Source organism: Lepidothrix coronata, unplaced genomic scaffold (assembly GCF_001604755.1).
Source record: "Lepidothrix coronata isolate B3197 unplaced genomic scaffold, Lepidothrix_coronata-1.0 Scaffold155, whole genome shotgun sequence".
Lineage (NCBI taxonomy): Eukaryota > Metazoa > Chordata > Aves > Passeriformes > Pipridae > Lepidothrix > Lepidothrix coronata.
This window is the reverse complement of record NW_016690335.1, coordinates 294,019-316,393: the sequence shown is the minus strand read 5'-3', so window position 1 is coordinate 316,393 and position 22,375 is coordinate 294,019. Positions and strand designations below refer to the sequence as shown.

The following is a 22,375-nucleotide window of genomic DNA, read 5'->3' as shown; positions in this document are numbered from 1 at the left end:
ATGTATAGTGCAAGGAGTATGCCTAGTAATGAATGTTAAAAGTAAAAAAATGCACTTTAATATGGAATCGCAGGCTGAATGAAGATGGAGGAGCTCAGAGAATCACCCTGTAGCTAGTAAGGCCATTTCATGTAAGTGCCCGAAAGGAAGGAGGCAATGGATGAACAGTCCTGTTTTTACTAAAAAGAATTCATAGGTCCATGAGAATGTTACTCTGGAATAAGTTGGCTAGAGGTGCTTCTGCTATTCTGCCTTTGTCTGGTTTTTTCCTCATTTCCACACAATCCTTTGTGTCAACACAAATGTTCAGGTGGTGGCATGGTGCACTGAACAGGAGAAATACTCTCAGGTCAAAATTCTACTTCAGAAAGTGGTTGTTATTCACAATTACTTTTAGTTTAGTTTATAGCAAGCCACCTTCACTCATATGTGCTTAATAACAAGAGCTGGCTTTGCATAAACTTTGTATGGAAGTTCCAGAATAAAATAACATTATGTTATGCTCTTAAATAGCCAGTTGGTGGACTTTTCATAATTAGCTTCCTTCTGACTGCATTTTGCTCCTGCTTTTCAGGGTATGAAAATGCATTAAGCACTGACAAGATAAGTAAGGAACTGTCTAGGAAGCCTAAATTTGAATTTTTTATTTCAAAACAGATTTTTTTTTTAATCATTCATATTATTTAAAGGTACAGAGACTAGAGTTGTAATTAAGGTTGTATTAACTTGTCTCAGTTTAAGGAGACTGGAGTGTTTTGCTGAGGAGGATGAGTTATGAGGTAGACCAAACTCCTCTCTCTCAACAGTCGTAAATCCTAAATTAAGAGGCTCCAATGGAGGAAGTATGGAAAAAGGAAGAAATAACAACCCTTTATTAAAGGATATATGTGTATTGGCAAAAACAGCAACAGAACACAAAAACAACTAAACAATAACCCTGTACCCAAAAGTCCCCTTTGAAAAGGAAGCAGTCTAATACTTCTCTGTCCTCTAGCGTGGTTCTAATCACGGTTGGCAGGAGCGCTGTTGGATCTCTGGAGGAGCAGAGCCTGCAGTGCTCGGTGTTGGCCAGCAGGAGGTACTGTTGGGCTCTGGTGGCTGCATTGGAGGGCCCCGGATCATGGGAGAAGCTGAAAAATGGAGATTTCCCCACACACAACGAGGAGAGAAAGGGGAAAAAAGGGCAGTTTCTTTCCCACTAAACTGACACTGTCTGCAGCTGGCTGTAGACAGGACTCCCCCCTTGTTTGTCAGTGAGCACAAACTCTCCAATGGAAACTGAGCAGATTCAGGCTGGCGACACGGAAGCGCACAGGCAAGCTGAGGCCAGAGAGCAGCCAGATGATCAGGTCGAGAGCAAAACAGCCTCAAAGCTTTTCCAACACACACACACACCCACACACACCTTGCCTCCGTTAAAGCAGAAAGTGAAGTATCCCCGTTTGCAAGGAGAGGAGAAAAACTCCTCCCCCCTCCCTGCAGGTTTAGAAGGCTATTAGCCTGCAATGTAGTTCTGCCAGCCAGCTTCTTTGTGTAGGCAATCACTCAAGGCAGAGAGCTGTCCTCCCCATTCAACATCCCTCCCCCACATGCAGCAGGGGAAAGAAAAATTTCCCTTTGTTTTTTTTTAGAGCAAGAAACGCATGACATAACTAAATATTAATAAAGAAATAGTAGGAAACAGGGCCTCCATCTCCATAAGAGAAAACTGGAAAGCCAAAGGAGAAATAAAGTGAGAAAACTTAGTGGAACTTGCCTAAAGCCCTGCCTAAAGCATAGGATTTAAAATTCTCTGTTCTCTGTTCATTTTCCTTTCCTTTAGAGTACACGGCCTCTAATTTAACCTTTTTTATCAGAGAAATAAGCCTTTGCTTTGTCTGTTTCATAATGCCTTCTATGGAAGTTTTAGTGCAGAAGAATGCTTTTCTGCTTCGATGCTAACTTATCTTACACCTTCATAAGGCAATCCAACCAACAGCTATAAGAAACCAACATTTATATTGTAAATCACACCAGTACCAACCCCTGAGGGACACCACTCGTCACTGGTCTCCATGTGGACAACGAGACCTTGACTACAACTCTTTGTGTGCGGCCATCCAGCCAGTTTTTCATGCCCTGAGTGGTCCATCCATCAAATCCATGTCTCTCCAATTCGGAGACAAGGATGTTGTGCGGGACAGTGTCAAACGCTTTGCATAAGTCCAGGTAGATGAAGTCAGTGGCTCTGCGCCTCTTCACTAATGCTGTAGCCCTGTCATAGAAGGTCACCAAATTTGTCAAGCATGATTTCTCCTTTGTAAAGCCTTGTTGGCTGTTACCTATCACCATGTGCCTTAGCATAGTTTCCAGGAGAATCTGCTCCATGATCTTGTCTGTCACAGAGGTGAGACTGACTGATCTGTAGTTCCCCAGGTCTTCCGCTTTCCCTTTTTTCAAAATGGGTGTTATATTTCTCTTTTTCCAGTCATGAGGGTCCTGTCCTGACTGCCATGATTTTTCAAAAATGGTGCATAGTGGCTTAGCAACTTCATCAGCCAGCTCCCTCAGGACCTGTAGATGAATCTCATTGGATATATCAACATGTATTGAGGATGCCAACCATTGCAGTCTTGGACCATCTACCTCCTACTAATGCTAATAGGAGTTTGAAGTCTGGTGTCAGAACCACCTCATTATAGAAACATGGACAATACAGATAAAAGCAGTTTGACTCATCACATATAGTAATGAGATGCCTTGTCATATAAGACTAATGTTTTCCAGTGAACAAATGGGATATTCACCAGAGCTGCGTGTATGTCCCATGAGAGTTGAAAGAGATTAAATACTGCAGAGATCCCACTGCTATCTGAGTATGAAGTCCTTTTTATCCTTCCCTCTTTTATTTCTTCCTTATTTAATTGATTTCTCCTCTGAAGTGATATTTCAACAGATAAAGCAACGGTCAGACAGGTACTGAATTTTGCTGCATCTCATTTTCAGAAACTAAACTACACAGGTAACGGATTGACCAGCCATCATGGCCATTGTACCTGTTAAAAATCTAACTGGCTGTTGTAGAAATAGCCCTTTAAATTTGATCAAGCGAATAAAGGAAGGAGGAGCATCAAATTGCATTTTGTTTGGTTCAGTTGTCTATAAAGAAAACAGCTTCTTATAATTCAATTAAGAAATTCTTACATGGATTTCTTAATAAGGCTTCACTAGCTTTATCCTTTCTGTCTCTTTTTTTTCCTTTTCCTTCCTTCCTCATGCTTGAAGTGCACCACTGATTTTGTTTCCTCCCTCTATCTCTCCACTTTTCTGTTATTTGTTCCCACCTTTGTTGTTCTTTTACCTTTACCTTATTTTCTTTGCTCACTTTCCCTGTCAGAGATTCTCATTCTTTTGAATATTTATTCTACATCATGAACAAGGAATCACAGTGATCCGAACAGTACTGCACTGCAGAAACAGGGCAGGTTGTAAAATCAATTATCCTCTTCTTTCCTGTTCCTTTCCTATTTTCTTTCCCTTCTTCCTCTTGTATTCTCCACTTTCCGTTCCTTCTGACTCCCGTCATTACCACAGCAGTATTTCCCCATCTGCAAAGAGAACTAGGCATCATAAGAGGGCTCCTTTGCTGGACAAAAGATAAAGATGATGTCTATGCTATAAATACCTTCAAAATGGCTTGAAAGCTTTAGATTTGATTGGTTTGACTTGTGGTACAAAAAATATATCTTGACAGCTCTGACAACCCTCATGAACATAGTCAGCCAGCCAGTCTCTCTCCTACGTTCTGTTCTTTATTTGCCATCCATAAACCTGCTGTTATTTGAAATGAAAGTTTGACGGAGCTAACTTAAATCTATTCAAACACAGCTAGCAGAGAATATAAAGAACAACACAGTTGTGAAACTAACAATGATTCCTCCCTCTCTTCCTTGACTGTCATCTTGCAGTGGAGAAAGTGGTTCTGGGAAGACTGAAGCCTGCAAACAGATAGTGAAACACCTCACTTGCAGAGCCAGCTCCAGCAGAAATACCTTTGATACAAAGATAAAACATGTAAGTAGCATTGTGATCACTGAGTAGAACAAAGCAAAAACTTAGCCTCTTGAAAAGGGAAAGATATTTGAACTGTAAGAAAAAAGGCATCTGCTCTGCAGAAATTCACAAAGGGTTTTTTTTTTTTCACCACTGAAGTCAAAGGAAATTTCTTCCCCTCAATTTCATTCCCTGAATGGGAACAAGATTAAGCTCATATTGATTCAAAAGTGGAGGCAGTTTTTTTTCTATATGTTTTGGTGACTTTGGAAATCAGTATTTCAGTGAATAAGAAACTTTTGTGTGATAAGAAACTGTTTCCAAAATGGGTACTAATTGCCTTCAGTAGATAAATGAATTTGTCTGTATGGTCTGATGGTACTTCTCTGAACAGTATAAGAAGTGCTGAGGCATCTGAAGTAATAGCAGGTAAGATAGAAAGTGTAAACTTGCAGGAAAAATGCAAGGATTAAACAGTTATATGGCTCTGTATTTATGTACTAAATATATTTAAGAAATAGGCAAGAGTTATGAATATTTGTTTGGTCATATGTAATTTCCAAAATATGTATTTCTGTATCCCCATATTTAATTCCCTACAAAAGTTAATACTGGCATTTTAAATAATGCAGCCCCCAAATTGCCAATTCAAATTCTTTTTAAAAATTGCCTTTCCCAATGAAATTTCTCATTTGAGATCCAACTCAGAGACAGATTTACACAGAAAGTTTTAGCACAGTCTGCCTTGTCGTACGTCAGTTCTGAGTTTCATACTTTAAAAAAAAAAGTTTAACCTCTTTTACCTGCTCTGATGATCTTCTTCTCTTCTACAAGGCTTACAGTCAACCCAAGGTCCTTTTGGGGTACTTTTTATGGTTTCACTTGCCGCATGCATGAACTCTAGAATTGTTCATTGTGAGGTTTTAGTAGTGTCATATGAATCACTCAAAACACACTTTCTTCCTGAGTTATGCATGATTCAGTCCAGAAAGATGATAAAATACATTGGAAGTACAGCTGCCACTAACAGACAGCCTACAAATCAGGATTATTGGGCTGTGGGAAAGGCTACAGATACAGTGATTCATAGTTTATACACTACAGATGGTAAGGTTGTAAAAATCCTGTGGATTTTGGGTGGATTTTAGAAGTTTTGCATCTGTGTTTTTTGAAGACATGAAATAAGCCTGATGACACTGAGAACACTACAAATGAATAAGCTGTACCTTTATTTTACTTCATGAAGTCATGCAATTGTAATGTTAGTGTTTTTCATGTTATCTGATTCGTTGATGGTATTCCTAAAATGAGACATATAATCTAGGTTTCACGTGCAATGTTAAGAATATTCTTGTTATTTTCTCACTTTTTCTGAGTTTTAAAGTCTAGTGTTGCAATAATACCATTACATAGGGACAGTGCATTTTTACTATATTTTTAAAGCTAGGAGCCAGATCTACAAACTATATTTATTTCTACTGTGTATTCTTTTATTTACTACCTACACAGGTTTACTTACAGTTTTGAACTGATCAGGCCATGGATGTTATTCAAGTAGGACTGCAAAATTCAGGTCACATAATCCAAGTCCTTTTCTTTCCTAAAGTTCAGATTAAGTAATGAGTAGAAGAAGTAAGTAAATAAGTAACTTTGTCAATAAACAACTGAAAACTGTGTGCTTTGGATGCAAATATAACAGCAGGGAATCAGGAGGTGTGAGAAGTATTATTGTCTTTGCTGTAAGTTTTCTCCTGAACACAGGAAAATTCCCAGGGACAACCATCATGGTTGTCCATCATGCAAATGGAACAAGAAGTGTCCAGTTAAGAAGAGAAACTAATGTTGGAGGGGTCAGACCAGGCCTAATTTTCTCCAACTAAAAATAGGTTAACTTTTTAAACTACTGTAACTTACTTTATGCAGTGAACAACAGCAATCCCTAACAGACACTTGGTGCCCTGCTCCCTGGCACAGTTTAAATCTCGTAGAGATCCTCTGGTCACAGTTCAGAGGACAGCACGTGCCAGGGACCATTCACAACATTATGTCCACCCTGATTTGCAAAAGAAGAGATGTTAGATCTCTGAATGTGAACCTTATCATGCCACTTGCCATTTACGTTAGAGTCCTGCTCCTGATCTTGTTTTGTTTAATAGTATTGATGTAGCCATACATATCAATGAGTCCCAATCAATGCAGGTGGAAGAGAATTATCACATATTAAGAAAAAAGAGTTGCCTTTTGGTTATGGAACGATCCCTTACAACTAGCTTAGATAGAATATCTGACTTCAGATAGCACAGGTAGATGTAGCAGATTTCACCCATGGGGAATAGAGATTCTGGTTTAGGTGCCTTTTAAGGTGCCTTAATGAACACAGCACCCTGGATTCATTTCTGCTGCAGTCATGCATAGCACCATTACATTAATAAAGCTGCAGAGGTTAAACCAAGTGCTGAATTATTCTAAAGAGCAGATACATTCTAAACAATGCTGCTGGAGTGGAACTGAAGTCAAAACTAAGCTGACTAGTTTATTGCTGCCACCTACTGCACAGACAGTTGGTTTAACTAATAATTCTTAAGGGTTTGATTTTTAGAGCTTCTGTCTTTGTGATTGAAACTACATTTTATCTGTGCCACTCCACAGCTTGCTTCCCTCCCCAGCTAGGTCATCCAGCTTCATGGAAAAAATTATATTAGAACAACAGTGTATTTGGGCCACATTGCAATCCACTTCTAAAGATGCAGAGGAATGTTCTGAAGGGAATCCTTCAGGGTATAAGGGGTGTAAGCAACTAATTATACCCAAAAGAGCTAAATACAGAGAAAACATGGAATAAAGATGGCATATTTAATGTTTTGGTTTTGTTTGTTTGGGTTTTTTTAATGCTATCTTGAAACAGTTACTGTGACTATGAAAGTGTAACATGAAAATGCATTAGTGAGAGATGCCATAAAAATGTGTGAATCTATTTTTTTCCTCAGTTTTTCACTAGTATAATCCTGAAGTAATTCTATTTGAAATCAATAATTCATGCGATTTCTGACATCATATAGTGCTTGTAAATTCCTTTGATTGCTTATTAGTATTGATTGACTTTAAATTCATAAGCTGCTTTCAAAGATTCTTGTATTTTTACTAAGCATACCAGCTCTGGGCACATGACTCCAGGCACTCATATCCAAACCAGTGATAAGGATACAGCTGACACGTCAGCCGTTTTCTTCTGCCTTGCATTCATGACTTCCATTATTCTGACGTAATTTTTTAAATTATATTTATTTTTAGCTATCTTACTTTAATTTGCATTTAGGAAAAAATTCTTCCAAGGATTTTTTTTTTAAATTCCAAGAGGAAAAATGATCTTCCTCCCCAGTTATTAATCACAAATCAACCATTGCTTCTTTACCATCTTTTTGCAGGTAAACTGTATCTTGGAGGCCTTTGGACATGCTAAGACACCATTGAATGATTATTCCAGCTGTTTTATAAAGTATTTTGAGCTACAGTTTTGTGAGAGAAAAAAAACATTAGTTGCAGGTAAGTATCATGTAATCTGTTTATTTTGATATCACCTACAGACTATTAGATCAGAGATCTCAGTGTGCCATACACAGAGTTGGATGGCAAAGGCTTTAAAGTATGTGAAAGAGGCAGGGGGGCTTTAGGGAGTGTCAGAGGAACATATAGCATATGAATTGATAGCTTGTTAGGAGTGAGCAGTCTGAAGTTGTTTTGAGCAGCCACTAGGTGGCAGGGAAAGACAAGAAAAAAATTGACACCACTGATTACTCATAGTTCCTGGGAAATCACATTTCTCTTTATTTCCCAGATTAGTATACTGAGAGAGCTGTGTGTGCATCACTGTGAAATAAAAGTAACAAAGAGATTGAGTTTTGCATTTCTGCCTAATATGGTATTGGGTATTTTAAGTATCCCTAAAATTACTGAGTGATAATATAATCTGTTTAGGCAAAAAACCCCAAGTATTTTCTCCAGTGCTGAAATTGGAAGTTTCTTCTAAAAGGAGCAGGAATCATGTTGATGTTTCTTCTCATTAGAGGCGAGATAGTATGGAATTTGTACTTGCTTTCAGAGTGAGTCTGCTAATCCCCAGTAATCCCCTAGTGAAAAAAAACAAACAAGAAAGCTGAGAAAAACTTGTTTGATTCTGAAAACTCTGTCTAGTCATCATAAAGTTACTCAGTGTCAAAGCGAGGTATGCAGAAATAACTATGCACAGACAGTTTCCTCCTTGCACAGATCTTTTTGGATGGAGAAGCCGTGTGGCAAGATACACTTCATTCCAAATAAATTAGGTTCCACTGGATAAACATTTCAAAAATCTATTCTTTTTTTTTTAATAATTTTAATTGTGTTTATGCTTTCTGAAGAGTTCCCTAAAAAAATTCTTTGGATATATTTCTTAGTGGGAATTACAAATCATATTTTTGAGACAGTTCACTATATGCTAGCAAATATGAGAGTTTCTTCAGTGAAAATGTCACTGCATGGGCAATTACTAATACTGTATTTCTGGTTTGTTTTACAATGAATGTAGGATAATTGTAAAGGAAAAGCAAAACTAAAAAAGTGTGATTTTAATTTTTATGTATGAGCTCTTGTGGGAGGAATGTAAAGTGATGTATACATTAACATGGACTGAAGAGCATCTGAGCTGAGCTTGTAAAAATAAAGCTCAGTCCCTAAAGCTAACATTTTATAAATCCTCTGTATTATATATATTTAATTTGAATATATTGAGTTTGCAGGGACTTGAGTTTTCAAACGGGTTTACCCGGACTTGCCAGTTTAATTCATAGACCTTTTCTGTGATGAATATAAATTGTGTCAGTTTTCTGGTACACTAATTCTGTGTTTTAATCATTCTCAAGCCATAGGCATTAAATGAGAAAGTCTAGGGTAGTCAGGTCCATTAAAAAATATAAACAAATTACTTATGTGCCCTACTATTCCACAGTTATTTAGGAATTGTATCATTTAGTCTTACTAAGTCTAAGGTAGCCAAAAGTTACATAATTTGCAGTCAAGAGTGAGAAGCCCTAGTACAGCGGTAAAAATGGGGTTTATATTTCTGAAATTTGCAGTTGTTCCTGCTGTTCAATTTGCATAGTAGATGTTGCCTTTTCTAGACCACTGCTACACATCACCTCCAAGTAAAATTGTCCCAGATTGACACCGTAAATGAGAAAAGAATGAGACATGTTGTCTTTGTCTGGTTTAAATCCCATCCAGTGATTCTCTGTATTTATTTGCAAGATCATTTGCAGCAGTATTTACTGTCTTGTGCTGTTTAAACATGAATGAAAAATATAAATATGCAGAGCACCTTGTTTTGCTGAGCCATGATTTTATAACTCATTGATGCAAACTGGGCTAAATATGTCTGATTTGTAAACAAAAAATCCAAATTACACTGGATTTTCTCCATCAAAGGATTTGGGTGGTTTAAACTCCTCAACAGACAGATCTTGTGGGTGGAGATCCAGAACAATTTGCTAAGGAAGGGACATGAAAAGTATATGTGTACATTTTTATCATAGAGGACAAGCTCAAGGTGGCACTCCTTGCATTTTGAGAGGACATCAGTCAAGTTTGTGACAACTTGTTCATGCTGAGGTTCTTTTATGCTTAGACCCTAGAAATGCTCTGACTTTTGTAACATAAGGTTTATTCTTATAGGAGAAAGTCCAATATACCTAAATAAAAGAAATACTCTCCATAATTTTCATCATCAGGTTTGATTTGGCCTTTTGCATAAACTGTATCTTTGCCACATTTTGCAAACAAGGATGGAGCTTTTGAGTGTGGTTCTACACAAAGCCAGTACGGATATATTTAGAGGTTTTATTTATCTTCTCTGACTCTTGTTTCTGATAAGGTGTACTCTAAAGCTGGGTTCAAATGGGAGTTTTTCTGTCACATGTGCCTTTGCAGTTAAGTATCTTTTATTGCTTTAGTACAGGCAAACAAGTGGAGAAGGTGTAACCCAGATTAAGTAATTGTTGTTTGTGACTGGATAAAATAAGGCAGTAAAAAATCTTACATTAGAACAAACACCAAATAAACTACAGGCCCATGATTTCATTAAATTTCTAAAATAAATTCAGAAGTCAAAGATTGAACTTCTGGCGAAAAATTGTAATCATTCATAGAGAACAATTCACACTCACAGCATAGCAGTAAAAGGCAGATTATTTATTTATTTCCAGAATGGTCCTTCAGGTAAGTTGACATAATTCCTAGGATGAAAATTAAGGCTTCTATCAATTCATCAAATTACTCAAAAAAGAAAGAGAAAAAAAAGTCTGAAAAAGTTGTTCTCCAGATTTTTCTGCCTTACTTTCCAGGCCATGCTTTTCTCAGTCTTCACTTTTTGAAAAACAAGGACTGAGGTTTTTTCATTTTTTTTTTAAGTTGCATTGAAATGGACTGACAAATGTTACTTTGTTTTTAGCAATAACTGTGTTTAGGACAGCATATCTTTTGAGAAGGAACAATGTAGTTTCAAAGAATGCATAACTGGAAGGCAGATTTCACTGGCCACACTTTTAATAGAGAGTCTGCTTGCTGACTGTGTAGCTGCTCAGTAGATCAAATGAGCTGTTAAAGGAAGTACAGATTTGTGCCTGTAAGCACGATTAACACTGCACAAAAATGAGAGACTTTGGTCTTGAACTCTATTATTTTTTCCCTTTTATTTTACATACAGATCAACAAACATGCTTCACTTTGTAGAAAAGCGTACTACTGTGATAGTTTTCTTTATGAGTTCCTTTAGCACCATTAAGATGTGTTTGATTCTTGGTGTTTGAAAGCTTGGCTTTTTTTAAAGGTCTTCCCATTGCTGGAGATGCTAGTTGAGATGAACTGTATTTAGGCTTATTAAAGTGAAGGTGACTTGAAGTACCTGAAAAGGGCTGAATTAATTTGTGTCATCTAAGTAAGTGGTGTTGCCCATCATCAAAGTTAAATGATAGATGACCTTTGATAACATTTTTCTTGCTTTTATTAATCAATGAATATTAAAACCACCTGAGTGGTAGTTATGAAAGCCTTAGCGAAGAACATTGCCCACAAAAATGTGATTAAAGAGAAGTAGTGGACTCTTTTCAAATTAATTGATGGTTGGTTTAGTTTTACTTAGAAATAAATTACAAGCACAATAAAACATGGAAATCATCCTTCAGGTTCATCTATTCTGTTTTATCATGTAGGAATGGCAGACAGGTAACGATTGATTCTGATGAAAGTGGGTGTCTGGGCCAGTCCTGCCATGAAAGGTTAAGATTGCATTGCTTCAATTTGCAGTGTGCTGCAAAGTTACGGGAGCGAGAAACATATATGATTTCCCAAGTGTGCCTTTTTACTTTAAGCACAGGTTTGGGTTTTGTTTTTCTTTTTGTATTGTAGCAGCAGAAGACTAGATGGATGATGCACAACTTCTCATAGTATAGATTCCATAACAGCAGTTCACTTCTGTATTTTGTAGGATGATTAAATGGGCCAGATCATGTCTCCTTGGTTCAGCAAGTCAGATGTGCAACTCTTTGCTGTTGGTCTGCTGTCCCTTATGTAGCTATGCAGGTGTGGTTTTGGTTGCCAGCACATCTGTCAAGCCATGTCTGTGCTATTACCTAAAGAAAGTGTAGAAGAGGTCCCTGGCTAGTGACCTTTGCACTCCTTGACTGGGATGTGTTCAGGATGGTTTGGCCTGTGTAGAGTAGAACTTTGAGAGACTGTGCATAGTTATATTTAGTTCAAGGACAGAGCTTACCTGCTGAGACCTTTCTTAAAACAATGTTTGAGATTCACCCATTTCATTTCCCTCCACTCTAACTGTCTTTCAGCAATATTCTCAAAGGCTGTGTTCCCTTAAACACACAATTTCAAGTAACCTCATGTTTGCTCTGTTTAATTTAACAGTATACACAGAAACTTAAAGAATTTCAAAAGATGGGAAGATAAATAGGTGAAATTTAAAATAAAGTTACCAGACAAATACAGAAGGTATAGCAATAACTAACTAGCGCTGAATGAGCTACTGTGGATATTAGGCAGTGTATGGTGACAGGAGCATGCCATTCTGCCCTCTAGCCTAGTCACTAGGCTAAAGCAACTACCATGCCTCTGGTACACACTCTCATACACCAACCTGCATAACTTTGCTCAGTGTTGCATTGGGCAGTACCTGTGAGTCAAGAACTGATTCTGAAAATAATGCTTCAACCACAACTAACCCCATCTTTCAAAGTCTTTAAACGCCCACACAGCGTTCAAAATTCAGGTCTCTTAGGCATCTGAAGTTGTGCTTCTGCATGTTTAGAAGTGCAAGAGTTTTGACTGTACCAAATAAATCGGTGCTATTTTGTGCTTAATCCCAGCTTGCTTCAAAAACGTAAAAAAAAAAAGGAAAAATTCTAAAAAAAACATGAGTGGCACAAAAATGGTATGCACTTAAGAATATCCTTCTGTGCTACAGGATGCATGCACCAGTATTTTCTGTAACTATGTGTTCAAGAACTACTTCCAGTTCTTAAAGGACGAGTCCTAGATGGGTTGGTTGAAACCCACACTAGGAGAAGCTATGCTTTAATATTCTTCTCTGCTTACAGTGTTTCAAAAATATAGTTCCTCCATTGCTGAGAAGTGCACCTTATGCTCTAAACTCAACAGTCCTTTCCTGGGTAAGGATGCTCGCTAAGACTGTGAAAGCTCCACCATACTGCAGAGATTGAAAAGCCTAAAGCTGCAGCAAAATGGACTGCGTTCAAATGGTGGAGGTGCTCAGTTTTGTGTGAAGGGACACACTTCTGGTCTTTGCACCACAGCTGGTATTTAAGTAATGGTGAGATAAATTATGCAAACGGCAGGGTAAGTGGGAGCTGGAATCAGGTTCCCACTGACAGGGAAGGCCATGACCTCCAGCTGCAGTTCGATGTTCCCTTGTTCTCTTAGTCTCTTGCATCTGGAACTGTGTGGTGATGTACCCCCAGTGGAGGGCTGAAGAGTAGACTGCCCAAAATAGTGTCTGTCTCTTCATGTATATCTATAAAATGCCTGTAAACTTGTGAACAGGTAAATGGATCTGAGGGTCCAGTATTTCATTTGCTTCTGTGATTTGCCTCTTTCAGAACGTTAGTGGGCCTGAGGTTATGTATAAGCCTGTAAAGTGCATTTCTGTAGGCAAGTCTCATTCAGATTCATCCTCCTTCACCTTCTTCCCAGATTGTGCTGATCCACATGGCTTCTCCTTTAGCCAGCTCATCACACCCCTTCCAAGATACCCATGTTTCCCCAGGCTCAGGTTAGTGAGCTTGCTGATAACCAGTTCTGTGGAGGAATTTGTCTCTTTGTAGCCATCTAGAAGTTAGGTGGTTAATCTGAACTATTAATCTGTGTGTTCTTAATCACTAGCAGAGAAAGAAGAAATGCTTCCAAGGGTGGTTTTTTCAAGAGGTCTTGAATCTCTTGCATCTTTCTCTTTCTGTTAAGAAGGAGCTTAGAATAGATGCCAATGCTCACATGGCTACACTTTGGTGAGATGACTAATAGCTTGTCTCTCAAACACAGCGTCTGGTTCATCAAATATATAAATAAAAAAAGAGTAAAAATCAACATCACTATCTTTAAAACTAAGTAGTTTTAAGACAGTAAGTAAGATTTTTTTTTTCCCACCAATTTTAATGAAAGTAGGGCTTTATATCTGATTTATGTAGAGAACCATGGGAGTATGAATGATACTATTAAATTTTATATGTTCCTCTCAGACCATTTTATAAGAAACGTTGTTTATTCTTAACTGTTGCAATGGTGAATGCTTTAAAAATATGTAAGTTTAGACCACTCAGTATAATGATTAATTTACATGTTTGTTTCTCAATCAGCTAGGATTTATACATACATGTTGGAGAAGTCTCGTGTCATTATCCAGCCTCTCAACCAGAGTAATTTTCACGTTTTTTACTTGATGATGGATGGGCTGTCTTCTGAAGAAAAATACACCCTGTACCTCAGTAATTTGTCTGCACACAGGTAGGAAAACAACTGGAAATTTTGGGAGTATCTCGAAGTTTATTAATTCAGGTTATTTTAGAATGAAAAAGATATTCCTCACTTAGATAATTTGCCTCTTCCTTTTCAGTCTTTCCTAAGAAGTATCACTGAAATGAGAGAAGCCTATATAGTATTAATGATCTTCTCTTAAATGGGCTAAGTTTATAATGAGTATAGTGAGTAACTGTAAAAAGACCAGTAGTAATTAAAATTATGTAAAATGAGTGTTTTGAGTTTTTCACATCTAAGCCTTTTTCCCGTGGATTTTTTTCTCAACTTTTTCATCTTCCACTTTGGCTAGTAACTTGAATAAAATAGCAGTTCTGGACTTGGGACCTATAAATAGAAAGACATAACATTAATTTTTGCAGAAAAAAGCTTACTTGATTATGATTTTTTCTTAAACGGAAGTCTTCAGACTACCATTGTTTGGTAATGTTTTAAGCAGTTATCACTTCTGTATCGCACAGAGTAGCGTAATGCACTAGCTCTGAAGAAACCTGAGGCTAAATTGCTCTACTAAAAATGATCCACTTCAAAGCAGGGAGGAGAAGAGTTAAATTCTATATATTAAATCCTTTGAAGACCAAAAGTATTCTAAGTTCCTGATAATTAATTTATTCCTCTTCTGGCATAAGGTGTTTGGAAGCACTCAGTTTGTTCAGAAAATGGAACAGTTTGAAGTCACTTTACAAGAAGCTCAAACAGGAAAGAACTTAGCAGAAATCTGAATAATTAGATTCACATGAACAAAGCTTTATCTGATAAGATACCTGATAATCATCCAAAAAGAACAAAATAGTATTTCTAAATATATGTCTGAACATTGCAGTACCAAAGCTCTAGAAATAATTTATAGCTGAATATTTGCATAAACCTGCTTTTATCAATAAAACTTTGCTTTGGCTACGTAGAGTAGATTGTATCTTCCATTATTGAGAGAGTGGGCCAAATATTCCTTTCCTTAAACTTCTGAGTGTAGTACTTCAGTGAGATAGATCTTTCTTAGTTGATAAAGTTAAATTAGGGGTGAAGTTCTACTGTATCAAACTCATTCATGGATCTAGAAGGCGGATCTGGCCTCATATTTTATAACTTCATTATTTCTCGCTTAATCAAATTTTGATGAGATCATATCATTTTGGTAACATCCATAAGTGAATTTGTCATGTTTTATTTAAGCAAGTGTAATCTTGACTCTAGTAATAAAATTAACTAGATAACAGGCCTTTTGAAACTACAGCTTGTTCCTGCCCAGCTGTTTCTTTGATAATTTTTCTGTTCCTCTTTGCATTGTTTAATATTGCACCTTTATGTAGAAGAATCAAGAGTCTTAGTAAATAATGGCTATTAAGATCAAAAAGAACCTCTATTTTTATATAGTTTTTTAAGCCATTGTAATAAAAGAAATGAGATATAGCATAGTTTGTTTATTCTCATTTTCGATAAAATTATCTTAAAGAGAGTAGTATTGTCAGTACTGGTTATTGTTAGACGTGATGCTGTAAAAAGTGAGAAGTAGCTCATGTTCTAAAGCATATAATCCTGGATTCAGAGTTAATGTAAGTTGCTTAAAGGGGAAATCCCTCCCCTTTGGAGTCACTAAGAGTTCCTGGAAGGCTGGGGTTTCGCCCCAATGTGCAAGATTAGTTGTTAGGTTGTAATTCTATGGTGTTTGGTTCTGTCCCGAGAGGGAGCTTGAGTTCAGAAACTTAAATGTATGTTCTTGCAAGCATTTTAATTGCTAAGGCATCGCATGAAGACAAATTGCTGGACACTTTCTACTGAACCTATATACAACTAGGATCTTAAAGTAGTAAGCCATTTAATCTACATAGAGAGGGATCTGAAGCAATACATCTCCTGCCATATCTGCATGTGGATCATAATGGATAAAGAAAGAAGCAGTTGCTGAAAGGTAAGATCATTTTTCAAGACCGAGCAGGGAAAGTGTGTCAGAAATGGAGAGTCCTGAAAGGGCAAGTCAAGGCTTTTTGATTGACAACTACTCCCATGTGTTCATTACAGTCAAAAGCTGATTTTTAACAGCAGATCGTTGATTGAAAAATTCCAAAATTTCTAGTAACTTATTGTGTTTCAGAAGAACTGCAGAACTTTTTTAATCTTGATGATGATGTGTAATACAAAGAGATTAGAAATTTGAAGTTATATTCTCAATTTGCTCTTGATTTGCTCTGGATTTTTTTTTCCTTAGTACGGTCCATGATTGTAAGCATTTTTTCTGACATGTGAAGTTTAGCCTCACAATAATAGTATATACTAGCTTATGTAACCTCGTAGTTACTGTAGGTGCTCCCTTAGTGATGAATCTTGCAATCAATGTGAAACAGAGAGCAATACGAGAAGTGACAAGGGTGATAGATTTGTTTGTAAATGGTCTTCTACTCTGGTGAAGAAAGGAGTGGAAAAAAGAGATCAGAATGACAGGAAAGAAATATGTGGGAAAAATCTTACTGAAGATAAGTGGAAATACTTGTTTCATATTAACATTTCTATTTCAAAGCTGTGGTATATATAACAATGTAAGAATATCTTTGTGTAATATATACATGTAAGGTAATCAAACATATTGTTATTAAATATCATGTCCTTATATTTATGTCTTTGTGTAATACATACAAGTAAGATAATCAAACATACTGTCATTAAAAATCATGTCCTTACATTTGTATATGTATGTTAGAACTATAGCTTAAGGCCACTTAACTCTAGGAAATGGCTTCAGAAAAGATGGTGGGTTGATGGTGGGTTTGACAGCTGTTCAACTTGATGTCACCTTTTTCAGTTTAAACAAGATTGCTAGTTCTCCAAATTGATTGTACTGTAAAAAAAAAAGTGACCAACTTCAAGCTGGGAACAGTGTTAATATACACATTCATGCAGAAGCAGAACTCTGGTCAGGACATGCATTTTTTGTGTTTGCATTGTCAAACTTCTGATCCCAGATGTGTAAACTTTCCTTTTGCCCATAGATAAATGATGTGCACTGCACTGTGTGCTCTCTGCCTGTGATGTTTCTCACACCCCTTAAAAAGCAGCAAAACTCTTCTGCACCAACAGCTGTAGATCAGTTGACAGAACTGATGTATCTTTTTTTACCAGTTTTCAGTGCAGGTACTCCCTTAGTTGTCAATAAAAAAACCTTTATATTAATTTAATATATAAAGTAGTCATTTTAGTGAAGTAACTGAATTTCTCATCAAAGTTTAAGCTGATCTGAACCTTGATCAGTGAGGAAATAATTTCCTTCTCTAAATTATAAGGTTGGTCCTCAAAAAAGGATTAAAAATTACAGTGTGCTAAAGTGAATGGTATAGTAAAGATTCCAGTAGACAGAGCCTTATGTCTGATTTTTTTGTGTTTCCAGTCATCATCTTTTCTCGCAAGCACTAATACAATGTGTAAAAAATAATGGTTAGTCTAGTATCATCCACATTGATCCCTGCTCTTTCCTTCCCTTACATACAAGAGCTCAAGATGTAAATTTTCAAGACTGAGTAACCAGTTACCACAGATTTCCCCTTTTCAGCATACTCAGGAGGCAGCCTCTATGTTTTCTGACTGCTATATATAAAGCTAGGAAGACAGTGCACATTTCCATTCCCTCTCTCTCTCTTTTCTTTCCTTTACTTTTATCTTTGGATGCTTTTTTTGTTTTCCCAATCATTTGATTATTTTCTCATTAAAAGTGAAACAGAGATTATAATCTTGAAACTAGCAATTTTCCATATCCGTGCCATTTGTCTACAAACCTTGCTGTCTCAGTCTAACAATGAAAGCTAAATTCATAGAGAAAAATTTTTCCTATTATTATTTTTATTTTTTTTATTTTCTCCACATAATTGGAAAAATAGCCAATTTAGAGGTGTTCCAGTCCTCTGATGTTCCATGCTGTTTCCTTGTATTCAAGCCTAATAGATAATTTTTTTACTTGCCTGATACTGATGTTGGTGTATGACGACTGGAGGCAAATCCAAGGAAATGTTAGGCTTAAGTTACAAAATTAGTTGATTCTAAATGTGAATGAAACAACTAGATCTGTAAGGGTTACATCAAATTTTCCCATGAACGATAGTTCTGCTGGAATAAAAGTTTCTATATGAAGTGCCAAGTTACATCATTTTATCAGACTGCCATTAGACTTTGTTTGATGAAACTCAACATAAGTTAGTTGTATCAAAATTTGAGTTTCACCCCAATAAAGACTAGTGTTGAGACTTTATGAACTTTACTGTTGAGGATCAACTTTGTTTTAAAACTCTACTGACAGAATAAAGCTCCAGGCAATCGGGAAAGTGGAATTCATTGTATTTAATTTTAGGAGGATGGTAAAGATCAGACTCAGAGGTTCCAAAGCTGTGGCAGGAGATGTTTAGGCTCACCATCCCTGCAACTGACGGTCAAGTCCTTCTAGTTCTTCTTCCAAAGAGATCTTCTTCCAAAGGAGGTCTCTTAAATTGGAAATAAACATTCAAGTTCTGGTTGAATAAGTTAATCTGTGTTTTTCTCGTTCTGTGCAAGTTTTCCTGTCCTGACTTATTTACATGCAGTACATTCCTTTTCTTCAAAAAGCTTGCATTTTAAGTAAGTTAACACTTATATGCAGTGATACATGTAGTATCTTCTAAATAATGGAGTAGTATGAAGATACAGTTTCAAACACAGATTTAAAAAATGGAGGGAGTTATCACTAAGTTAATTTTGTTGGAATTTATTTTACTAGAATAAGTGAATATGGATAAGTGAAACCCTAAATAAAAGTGAAAATAGTTTGGGTTTGTTTTGTTGTGTTTCAACTGCAAATAATATAAAAGTTATACACTTCCATCAGTTTACATCTTCCTTATATAATTTACTTCTATTTAAAAGCTTTAACTGTGAACATTTGTTTCTTGACTATCCTCATACAATACTACTGTGAAAATCTGATTTGCAACAAATAGTACTATTTTAAGGACAAGATCTGTAGATTCTGAATGTAATGAGGCAATTCCACTTACTTACATTCCAGTGATGTCTGACAGCTAAACTGAATCAGTTAGTTATTAGGAAGGTAATGGAGAGAGATACAAAGCAGATATATTTGATGAGATTTTGGAGCAGGTTTAAACTTGCTTTAGTGAGTTTTATATCTATGTAATCTGGAAAATTGTAATGTGAAAAGAATTTTCTAAATTTTCTCTGTTGTCTTTTGTGCTTTTTTTGTTTGTTTTGTTTACTTTTGCTGCTTTCTGTGTATTCTTTTCCTGTTTACCCTGTATTTACTGATGTCTGAACCTTTTAACTGATTTCTATTTTGAGATTGAACTGTCTTTACTGCATGTAGATCATATGCATATTCCAGCAAAATGTGCTTTCCCATAGTTCTCTTTAGCAGATTTTTTCTGTGCCCTCTTATACCATCAGCCTCCAGTTTCCTTTTATTTCAACTTTAGTTTGAAAAGTTATTTTAGTCTTTATCCTAATACTCTTACCTTCTTCACTTTTCCTTAGTCTTCCTCATTCATGCAGGTTTTCTGTGTAAACAGCATTCATGACCTTATTCACCTTGGTTTATTCTTTTTATGAGCAGGAATTGAACCAAAAGGAATGGGTTGGTTTTTTTTTTCCTTAGCTCTTTTTCTCTTCTCCTATTCTTTCTTTGAAGTTCAGGGTCCATTAATCTCTTGGACCATGATCTTCAAGCCTCAGTGTTGATCTTTGCACTTAAAAGAAGGAACTGTTGAGGGGCAACACCAGTAAATGACTGACGTGTGTTTTTTTATGCCAGATAGTAATAGTAATGACTAAATCACTTACTTTTGTTGAGGATGGACACCAGAAACTGTATTATATATTGTATTAAGATACAACTTCACATTTCAAAGTGATATTGATTAACCAAAACTAATTTTATTTAATCCTAATGTAACATTTTACAATACATATTTTCAGACATTCTGAGACTGGAAAATAGAAGAGAGTGTAAGTTTGGGGAATTTTTTCATCCACTATTGATTTTAAAAAACCCAACCGTAATCAAAACTATTGATTTGTTAGTCTGTGGTCTAATTAATCTCATTTTTCTTATTCATGTACCTCACTTCTGTTCAGCTAGCTTTTCTGTTTAGTCACTCATATTTTAGGCTTAGACTGTCATGTTTTAATGAAAATTAGATGGAACCCTGAGGAATTTATTAGTGTACAGTAGCTAAGAAATTTTTCAGTGTTTTTTAGCAGGGGAAACGTGGTGACTGGACAATGTAGACTAAATCTTCCTCCCTAAGATCATCACTGTGCACCTTAATATTCAGGAAAAGCTAACATTAGTGTCAGTGTTAATATTAATATACAGTGTTTTTTCTGAAAATTGACTCCATTTCCTCTGTCTTAAATCCCCTTTCTGTGAGACATTTGTGGATAGGCATGTCCTAGAAGAAACATTACTAGGAGGTTGGCAGTGCAAATACAAAAGAGATAATCGGGATTATGGCTTAGGTTTTCAAAACAAAACTGAAATACTAATTTGTGTCATCTGCTTTATTTTGCAAATAAGTGGTTATTTTTCTGTTTGCAGATACCTACACTTCATGCATAAGGTATACCTCTGTGTTACTAATTTTATTTCACAATATTTGTTTTGAGACCTGGCTGGGCAGTTGTTTTGAGTGGTTCATCCTGACTTCAGGGTTAGTTACATACACATCTGCATAGTTGCATTCTAATTATATGTCAAGATATCCAAAGCAGTATTTTTCTCTTGAAAGAAGCAGTAACTGAGCTTTGGATTTTGATGTTTAATTTATTTATTCCAGTTTTGACATTAGCTGCTTTTGATATTACTGCTTTATTCCCAAAGGATCCTTTAAGAAAATATATCTCCAGTGATGTCGAATAATCATTTATTTACCTGAAGTTCAAGAAGAATTTTTATTTAGCAAAGAAAAGGTAGTAAAATAAATCTTAGACTTAGCTTAGGGTCTTTGTCTGAGGTCCCAGGTGGACTTGTTATTTGTCTGACTTTCAGAATAAATGCTATAGAAATTCTGCTTCGTTTGAGAGTGTAAATCTGAAACTCATATTCCTCTGGGTATTTTTTTTTTCATTTGATGTTAAAAATCCTTTCTTCATTGTATTATTCTTCATACATATTGATTGACTAGTGGCAGAGGATGCACAGTCCTCCATTGACAGAGTCTCAGAGGTAAAGAAATAATTTGTTTTGATTACCTCTCTTTTCAACAACTGTTTTTCTCTCCACTGTAATTCTATAAAGCTGAACCTGTAGGACTAACTATGTGTAAATGAACAAATGATGTTTTCTAAGGAACGAATTGTATGTTTATAGTAGTACATAGTTAAGGTAGAGCCAAGGCACTCTTCCTTGTATTTTTGTATTGTCCTAGAGGAACTCAGATATCTGATAATGTTTGGTATTTTACATTTTCTCAGTGTCAGTTCAAAACAGAAAAAATTACATCAGACCATTTAAAACACTCTGACTTTTGCCTTTTTTTAGCTCTAGTCAGTTTCCTTTTGCATGTTTAGTTTTATTTCACAAACTTGCATTTATTTCATTTGACTTGGCATGATACCGTTTGCTTTTTCTTCGAGAGAAGATTCGTCTTTTTTGTCTCTTTTGGAGTAAATACGATATGGAAACAGGTGCAGAAAATAAAAGGAGAATAATCTGTCTGTGGCATGAAAGATAAAGAGTAGGAGGCAAGAAAAACCTGAAATCTGTTTAATCAAAAAAAAAAAAAGAAACAAATCCGGTAATTAGGAGCACTGGGATATTTAGAGTCTACTGAAGACATCTGTCTTCAGTAGTTTTAACAGAAAACTACACATACAATAAAACCTTGTTTGGAATAAATTGCTTTAAATGGAGAAAGCAAATGGAAAAATAAATATAATGTTTTATATTTATGATTTTCCAATTTGTTGTGACTTCTGTTGATGAGTATCTTACCCCTTAAAGTTTCTGAGCCAAGTTCAACCTTTTGTTAGGAAAAAAAAAAAAAAAGGGATCTCCAGAGATCTATGGACGATATATAGAGATATATAGAGATATATAGAGATATATGCGTATATGTAATATTCAGGTTAAATTTGGTCTTCTGTTGAAGAAATTAAACGCTGAGTGTTTAGGCAGCCCACTAGTATTTCACGTCAGACTGAAAATGGATGTAATTCCAAGGGATGAAATTACTGTAGAAACCCTAGCTTAAAAGCAGATATGATTACTCACTTATATAAATGG

The 22,375-nt window shown here is 36.1% G+C and overlaps 1 protein-coding gene across 4 annotated transcripts in view; it reads left to right on the top strand.

The window, feature by feature from the left end:
* The window catches only part of MYO16 (myosin XVI), a 361,587-nt gene that overhangs the window by 197,189 nt on the left and 142,023 nt on the right, over nt 1-22,375 (top strand). For all 4 annotated transcript variants that reach the window (XM_017828978.1, XM_017828980.1, XM_017828979.1 and 1 more), the window contains exons 14-16: nt 3,948-4,053; nt 7,458-7,575; nt 13,944-14,091. In XM_017828978.1, the coding sequence (XP_017684467.1) occupies nt 3,948-4,053; nt 7,458-7,575; nt 13,944-14,091 (372 nt within the window). The remainder of the gene's footprint in view (nt 1-3,947; nt 4,054-7,457; nt 7,576-13,943; nt 14,092-22,375) is intronic.